Genomic DNA, 8,232 nt, shown 5'->3' on the forward strand with positions numbered 1-8,232 from the left:
TTTCGCTTCAAACAAAAACAAGATGAATCTGGCGATTAATATGTTGACGAAAATTGTGCACTGACGAAACCCAAATTAGTCGGTTAATTATTCCGTCAATCTCGAAGCACCCCATTTCGTCGGTCGACTGAGAGATTTTCCAAAAGACATTTATTCATATGTTGGATATGTAGATTTGACTTCAATGCCGATGCAACTTTGAATGTAAACAACACCTGTTGTCGAGATTTTTCCAATTGCCACTAACTTTTTATTGCAAAAATATTGTGAACTAACCCTATTGCTGATTGCTGTTGTATTCATATTTCATACTCACCACACCATTTCGAAGCCCGTGCATGCGTTACGTTTCTTTCGCTCAGCTGGAAACGTCAAAGCAAATGCCTGCGCACAGATTTTAGCTCGATACTGGAAGTGCAAAGCATTTTGCACGAAAAGTTGTGTTTTTCTTGTGAATAATAGTGAAAAATTGCAAGAATGGCCGGTTTAACAGACGTCGACAGGTAAGTGGTGGTTAAATTCAGTACGAAACACCGACCGCTGATACGAACGGATAGCCAAAACGGGAAGGATAATCGATCCGGTTCGGTGCTACGGGAAACGAATGGTGTGAGATTTTTACAGAACTTCATGCGACTTTCTTTCATTTTAGTCCGTTTGTGAAGACGGAAAAGGCATGCAAAATATGTGGCAGCTCCGAGGGAGACATGGAATCAATATTCTGCGATGCAGACGATACACGGATGCTGAATAAGATTTACAAATGTACCCGGGTCGAGGTAAGAAAATGCTACCTGCAAGATGGATAGGTACAGCTGGTTTGTTTACATGTTACGCGCCACGATCGATAGGCTGTGTGCATGGTGGGATCCATGAGGGAGTAGAATTTTCGGATGGGTTTTCAATAGGTCGTAAGAGCGAAATTAATATCAGGCCTGCAGCAGAGAAAAAAAATGTGCATAAAATTAGTTATGGAATGTGCGTTTCAACTTCATCTCATCAGAATATGACACTAGCTTAGTGACAGCATTTGGTTAGTGCCGGATTAACGCCAGCTCCAATACTGTTGCTGTTGTAGCTCTAGAATGTTGTTTTTATTGCATAATGATTCGCGGCCCCAGCCCGGCATTTCAAAGGGTAAGGAGCTGGGGGACCAAGTCGAAACGACTTTTTCATACAAGCTTGTTTGTACACAAAAAACCTTTCGCTTCGAGATGCTGAATGTCACCTCTGGCCTCATAACCCACTTATCGTATGTTCGAGCTCCAGCCAGGAAGTTTCTATAGTGGTCAGTGGCATCGTAACACTAGTCCATCTATGCAAATGATTTCACTGACACTACTTGGGGGTTTGTTTTCCTCTAGCTGTCATATGTAATACTGTCATACTGTCAGTCAATTTAAACGTTTGAAATCGCTTTCCTAAAGTATTTATAATGGTGTTCAAATGCTCTGGGTCACTGTGAAACTTATTCTGGAGACTACAACACCGGTTGTGTTGGATCCCTCAAGCAAATAATCCGGCCGAAAAGCTTTTTTTCGATTTGTTTTCCTCCATCTATCAAAAATTATGACAGGTGGAGGAAAACAAATCGTTGAACACACTAATACTGTTACAGATTGTCAAGTACTTTATGCGCACTAAGAATCGGTTGCGAGGTCTTTCGAAACAAAAGATCAAGCTCTGCAACGGAATGTGGTAGCCAAGCACGCTTGTTATGTTTTTTCGTGGTATAAATATTCAAGCTCATTATTATAAGTAAGCAATCATGATTACAAGTAATTGCAACATAAACGAAATGCTAGAATTATTAGCTTTAATTTGTACTTTCGTTTACAAGAACAATTCAACTTAATTACGTAGATGCTTTTCGAGTTCCTCTCGGAAGAATCCGACACTAACAAAGTGACATGACTAAGCCAATGCTTGATTGACGCTAGCTCCAAAAACGAGTTCGTATTTCTCTGTCCAGAGCCTTTAATGTATGCATATTTCTGTCCTGTATTCCAACAAAAGCGAAAGCTTTGATCTAATTTCTAATTCAAAGTAAACATATATGAATCATGATACGTTGCTCCATGACTCACGTTGTCTTCATCTGAACTATAATTTGTTTCATGATCTACAAACTCTTATTTTGTATCCACAGGTAACCCCAGTATGCGGCCTGATATCCCCCATCTGTGTCAGCTGTCGGCAGCGAATCGATGCGTTCGACGAACACGCAAAACCGAAGGTGGTCGAGTTTGTAATCAAGAATGAAGCCGACCAGAATGCAGTGGAATACGATCCGTTCAGTTTTCAAGATCCGATGGCATCCGGTGACAATGGGACCGATATTTTTGAAGACCTTTCGTCTAAGCTGGAAGTGAGGTTGGATGAATCACCGGCTGAGCCAATTGTTAAAGAAGAGAAAAAGAAAGGCAGACCCGGTCGGAAGGCTAAGAAAGTTCAGGAATCTGCTCCCGCAAAGGTCGACTTGGTTGCTACCGCTGAAATAATTCAGAAAGAGGCTTCGAAGCCTGAAGAAAGCAAAGATAACGAGAAAGAAAATGTACCGAAAACCCGCTCAACTCGCAAGGCAAAGGAAAAGATTCAAACTAAGACAACTTCTGATGCGGAATCCAGTGACTTTGAGTGGCAGGGTGGAGACGATTTCGACGATGACAATGACGAAAAGTATGGTAGCAGCAGTTCCGAGGATAATAAACCGTTGAAAAAACGAAAGAAGGAAACTAAAAAACCAAAAGTTACCAAATCTGGGAAACGACTGGGACGACCGCCGAAACCACGTCCCGAAGGTAAGGAGTCAAAAACGCCGGAAGAATGCAAAATCTGTGGTAGGATTGTGACGTACATGAGAGAACACATGCGACAACACAAAATAGACAAGCAACACAAGTGCCCGTACTGTGATCGAATGTTCGTTCAAGGAAACAATCTAAAGTATCACATCCGGAAGCATTTAGGTGAGAAACCGTACTCGTGCAATCTATGCGATAAAACATTTTACTGCGCACCGCATTTGAAGTCCCACATGGTAGGTAGAGTTGCAAGTATGTTTTAATTTAAAAAAATGATAACATTGATTTCAGAGAGTTCACGGACCGCAGGGTTTGTTCCAGTGCGACAAATGTCCGAAAACTTTCAATCAGGAGGGCAATCTAAAAAAACATATTCGTGTACATACGGGTTAGTTGAATTATTTAAGACAGTGATCAGTGAAATAATTGGTAACCATTGTTTTTTCAGGAGAAAAACCTTACAAATGTATGAAATGCAATAAAGCCTTCAACAGCACATCGAATCTGAAAAATCATCAACGACTGCACTCCGACGAGAAGGCGTTCACATGTGAGCACTGTGCAAAAAGTTTTGTAGACATTCACCATCTACAGCGACACGTCCGGGTTCATACAGGTTGGTTTTCATAATTTTATTTCACGTGTATCGAGTATAATGAAAATTTATTTATTGACTACTAGGCCAACGTCCGTATATCTGTCACGTTTGCTATCACGCGTTTCAGTGTCAAAACGGGATCAGGGAACATCTGAAAACGCACATCGCGGACAGACAAGCATTGAAACCGGAAACCGTTGTTTGAACGGTTTAATTGAATAAAGTTTATCCAATGACAGATTAAGTTTGGTATTTGCAAAAGAAACTTCTATCTGATCCCGTTCGTCGTAGCTTCCCATGTTCAAATCAGGGAAAATTCACTGGATTGAGGTTCAACCTCAATCTTAATGAAAATCAATCAATAGTACTCTACCAATACCCCGAATACACTGATGCATTTTTAAGAAGATGTTTCCAAAGGTGTGAGAAAAAACTGCTTTTTTCGTTTTCGAAGATGGCCGCTTTTCCAAGCATTTTCAGTTGAACCTTAACCAGGACAACTGTGGTTTTGAAATGCAATTGGCAGTAGCAACTTGATAAGCCGTTACTACGATCGACCAAGAATCGATGTAACGGACTTTCGTGCAATCTTGGGTACAATAGTTATTCATATATGCGAACCTGAATGCGATGGCGATTCAAGGCATCCCAGTAAGTCCAACCGGAAAATGAGTCAGAACGCTGGCTGGAACTTGCTAGTTTTCGGGATCCAGTGGCAACCAATTCTAATTAGAATCGGTTGTGTCACTGGAGCCGAAATACCAATTAGAACCAGCTGGAATCCTGGTTCATTTTCAGGGATATTGTTATAGGAATGTTTGCACCAATTTATTGCGTACTTCCCACTTACCTGGACTCTGCACTTTGAAAGTTTGAGTAATCAAAGTGCTACTGAAAACTGCGAGCTATCAAAACACACGATTTATTTATTTATTTATTTATTTATTTATTTATTTATTTATTTATTTATTTATTTATTTATTTATTTATTTATTTATTTATTTATTTATTGATTTATTTATTTATTTATTTATTTGTTAAAATAATTCATCTGACAAAAAATAGTGTTAATGAATAGCAGGAGTTAGGTCATTCAAATTGTAGACCGCGAAACTTTCTGTGCCAACTTGTACGATGGTTCACCAAAATCGAACAGATCCTCGACCGTGAAAAAAGTTCGAATACATGCGGTTATCGGTTCGTTGAATCTAAACGTCGTACGGTGGAATCTAGGTTGTAGTAAGCCAGATGAGCTTAGAGAACTTTGCGAGGTACGAAAATCAAGAAGGCACAGGATCTTTGGGGAGTCATTTTCAGCTGCTAAAGCTTTCTGCGTTGTTCCAGTATGTCGAGACCGATCAAGCAACATCGAGCAGAATACGATGGAAGGTCTAGAGGATTCCGCCACAACAGGTCTCGTAGTGCGAGTCGGACAAATCTCTTCCCCACCCACCCAATCCGTAAGTTCCATGTAAGCTGATGAGGACTCCAAATTAAAGAAGCATTTTCAAGAAGTGGGCGAACCAGCGAATAATATAACGTTTTCATACAATGTGGGTCCTTGAAATTCCGGCCGATTTTAGAAATGAAGTCGAGTTGTCGCGTTGCTTTAGAGATTAAAACTGAGCGATGGTGATTGAACGTTAGCTTCGTATCCAACAAAACGCCGAGGTCGCTGACGCAATCAACTCTAGTGAGTCTTTGCCGTCGTAACGTATCAGACTGAACATGCGGTGAAAAGTTATGACTTGGCATTTTGCAATGCTAATAACTCGCCAGTTTCTACGAAACCAGTTAACGAATGTAGCCAGAAGTTCTTGAAAATGGATGCAGTCGTCGATAGATCGGACTACGAGGTACAATTTCAAACCATCGGCGTAAACCAGTTTGCACCCTAAACCAAGCAGTAAATCAGCATCGTTGAAAAATAATACAAACAGTAGGGGTCCCTTATTGCTGCCTTCAGGGACTCTAGATTTGTTCGTAAATTGAGAGAAAACACAAGAGCCAAGCTGCACACGTAGAACTCTGTCACTCAAGTAAGAATTCAGCCATTTAACAAAATTCCGCGATGCGCCCAGCCGTGACAATTTGGTTAATAATATTCCGCGGTCAATTCGGTCGAATGCAGCTTTTAAGTCCGTGTAAACTGCATCAATTTGTGCCTTATCTTCCAGTTGCGTGATACAAGTTGATGTGAAATCTAAAAGATTTGTGGTTACGGATCGTCCGGGCATAAACCCATATTGGTCGGTAGAAATGTAACTTTTCGTGCGTGATAGTACGAAAGTGCTTACCTCAATTTCAAATATCTTGGAGGCAGCAGACAGGCTACTAATGCCCCGGTAGTTTCTTACATTTCGACGATCACCGCTCTTATTAACAGGGAACATGAACGACTGTTTCTAAATCGCCGGAAAATCGCCTTGTTTAAACGATTTGTTAAAAATGTTACACAAAGGTTCGGCTAATGAAGCAATACACCGACTGTAAACGACAGCTGGAATACCGTCCGGTCCCACTGAGTACGGTAACGCAGATGTAACAACCATATCGGGAGTGAAAAAAAATGTACTCAAGTCCACAGAGTTCTCAGGAACACAGCTTCAGCTTCAATGGCGGAGGCAGTGAAGCGAAAAACTTTGCAAACAACTCACACGAATCTAAGGCAGACGTTAATCCAATATCGTCGGAACACACGTTCACATTTTCATTTCGAGTTGACAAAATTCCAGAAGTCTTTAGGATTCCGGCGAAAATCCGTCTAAACCCACATGACGTATAATTTGTATAACCCGGTATTCACGATACTCCTCACAGGATTTTTTAAAACTGCGAATGTTTCTGAACTGCGCCAACGATGGTGTTTACGTTACCAAGCGTTGCGCTTCCGCTTAAATTCGCGCAGACCATATAGAGATAGTATTCCCACAGACACACCAGTTGAACTAACCAGTTTATGAGAAGAATTTATTATTTTTTACATATACCATTTTCAAGAAAATATTTTTCGAAAATCTACACTATGTCCTCGCTTCATTCTCCATTTTTCACCCTCCCATTCGAGTAAATGCGATGAACAGATGACACATGCTACGGCTTCGTATAGGTAGGGTGATAATAGGAACAGGGTGAAAATAGGGTAATGTAATCGCGTTTAATCCAAATGCAGAAATGGCTCCGATGCAATCAGATGATATTTTATAATAGTTTCGCATAAAACAACTGCTTATGAACGACCCATAAAAACCCTCCCGAATTTTCAACCAACTAAATCGGCTTGCATCGACGCAATCGCAATTAACCGATTGTTTCACCGATTCTTATGAATATTTAGCATCGGTCTTTTTCAACCAATTAAATCGTCCAATTAATTGGTAGTTTAAAACTCTAACCAGATTTTTACAAATTAAATTTGGTGATTGATATACCGACGAAACTTAAAAAAGGGCCGATTTCTTTACCCTCGCTTTTAAAGTGTATAGGGTAACGAAAAAACTGCTTTTTTCGTTTTCAAATAAGGCCGCTTTTCAAAACTTTCTCAGTTTAACGCTTAATCTTTTACATAAAAAGTATTTTATTAGGCGAAGCAGTTTAAGGCAAAAAGCCTCTAAAATAAAGTAAAAAATATACATTTTACAAAATATTTCATATCCGTGCTTATTTCAGCTCACATCTCGACAAACATATGATTACGGCCTAAAAGCCAACTGTCAAAATCCACTTTGAATGGAAATTCCGGACAAACCGTTACGCGCCAATCACAGATGTTTATAGTAACCGAAAGAGAACAGTTTTCTCTTTCATAAACTGTTGTGAACTTTGTTCGGCTAGTAACGGTTTGTCCGGAATTTCCATTCAAAGTGGATTTTGACAGTAGGCTTTTAGGCCGTAATCATATGTTTGTCGAGACATGATTTCCAAAGAACAGCGACTTGATATCGAATAACGGGAAGTCGCCTAGCGCAAAATGCCATTATCCTTCCACTCACTGTCATCAGTTTTTACTCGCCTAGCAAACATTTCGTTGAGCGGGGTAACGCCAGAGTTCGTAACGCCCCATAACGTTTCGATTTATCCCATCATTTTAACAACCGTATGCTAACGCACCTACCTGTGGTGAATATGCAAGCAACCCTTCAACTAATCTGACAGTATCCGTCACATTTGATATTTTCACGTTCATCCAGTTTGTTCGGAAATATCTGATAGGAAAAAAATCACTGGTAAGCAAACTGCAAATATTCTACCGTAAACATACCTTTGATAGCTTCCCCTTTCAGATTCAACATGTTCGGACGCCTCGCCAACATTTCCCGCACAGGAATGACTAATATGGTCCGTCATTCGCACTCCCAAGGTGGTATTCCCGGCGAGGTAAGATATTAAATTTGCTGCCATATTATATAATAGAAGTCGAAAAAGATATAGTGTCCAGTGGATGTTTAACACCAGATTGATAAATTATAATTGCTTAGTTTATCGCTCTTATTCTGCATTAGGGCGAATTTATTTTTCGAACGAATGTTATTTGCATTCTCAAAAACAACAGCGGAAACATCCGATAATAATATTGACCAACCATTACTTTCAGAATCTGCCGTTCAGCCTCAACAACCGGTACAAGCTTACCGCTTTGTTTATCGTATTCTTCGGTTCTGGTCTGGGTGCGCCTTTCTTCGTTCTCCGGCATCAGCTGTTGAAGCAGTAAAAGTGTTGCCCTTCCGCAGATGGCAATGGGATTTACGTTTAGCGCACTGCAAAGGGTACGAAAAAGAAAGTGGTTTGCTTAGAAACGAAGTAATATTGGAATAAATGTATTAAAGTAAA

At 40.2% G+C, this 8,232-nt stretch overlaps 2 protein-coding genes across 4 annotated transcripts; both read left to right on the plus strand.

Annotated features, from left to right (window-relative positions):
• The first annotated feature begins 368 nt into the window (after window positions 1-368).
• On the plus strand, window positions 369-3,640 carry LOC131692378 (zinc finger protein 501-like). Of its 2 annotated transcripts, none has more exons than XM_058979386.1 (6): window positions 369-503; window positions 653-779; window positions 2,150-3,040; window positions 3,096-3,192; window positions 3,253-3,420; window positions 3,486-3,640. In XM_058979386.1, exons 1-6 carry the CDS (start codon window positions 478-480, stop codon window positions 3,605-3,607), a joined length of 1,431 nt encoding a protein of 476 aa, XP_058835369.1. In that variant the 5' UTR covers window positions 369-477; the 3' UTR covers window positions 3,608-3,640. The 2 variants fall into 2 exon arrangements, with proteins under 2 accessions (XP_058835369.1, XP_058835370.1); XM_058979387.1 differs by having other exon boundaries at window positions 460-588.
• Window positions 3,641-7,509: 3,869 nt separating this feature from the next.
• On the plus strand, window positions 7,510-8,232 carry LOC131690232 (cytochrome c oxidase subunit 7C, mitochondrial-like). 2 transcript variants are annotated; one of them, XM_058975823.1, is made up of 3 exons: window positions 7,510-7,628; window positions 7,686-7,779; window positions 7,997-8,232. In XM_058975823.1, the coding sequence occupies exons 2-3, from the start codon at window positions 7,693-7,695 to the stop codon at window positions 8,111-8,113; spliced, it is 204 nt and encodes a 67-aa protein (XP_058831806.1). In that variant the 5' UTR covers window positions 7,510-7,628; window positions 7,686-7,692; the 3' UTR covers window positions 8,114-8,232. The 2 variants fall into 2 exon arrangements, with proteins under 2 accessions (XP_058831806.1, XP_058831807.1); XM_058975824.1 differs by having other exon boundaries at window positions 7,540-7,628; window positions 7,673-7,779.

The sequence above is a fragment of the Topomyia yanbarensis genome, chromosome 3, assembly GCF_030247195.1.
Source record: "Topomyia yanbarensis strain Yona2022 chromosome 3, ASM3024719v1, whole genome shotgun sequence".
NCBI lineage: Eukaryota > Metazoa > Arthropoda > Insecta > Diptera > Culicidae > Topomyia > Topomyia yanbarensis.

What these genes read in the sequence shown, in the direction of transcription:
- LOC131692378 (XM_058979386.1), top strand. Translation starts at nt 478, where the DNA reads ATGGCCGGTTTAACAGACGTCGACAG. An exon ending in GGTTTAACAGACGTCGACAG is followed by an intron (nt 504 to 652) that starts GTAAGTGGTGGT and finishes CTTTCATTTTAG; the next exon opens with TCCGTTTGTGAAGACGGAAA. An exon ending in ACACGTCCGGGTTCATACAG is followed by an intron (nt 3,421 to 3,485) that starts GTTGGTTTTCAT and finishes ATTGACTACTAG; the next exon opens with GCCAACGTCCGTATATCTGT.
- LOC131690232 (XM_058975823.1), top strand. Translation starts at nt 7,693, where the DNA reads ATGTTCGGACGCCTCGCCAACATTTCCCGCACAGGAATGACTAATATG. An exon ending in AAGGTGGTATTCCCGGCGAG is followed by an intron (nt 7,780 to 7,996) that starts GTAAGATATTAA and finishes CATTACTTTCAG; the next exon opens with AATCTGCCGTTCAGCCTCAA.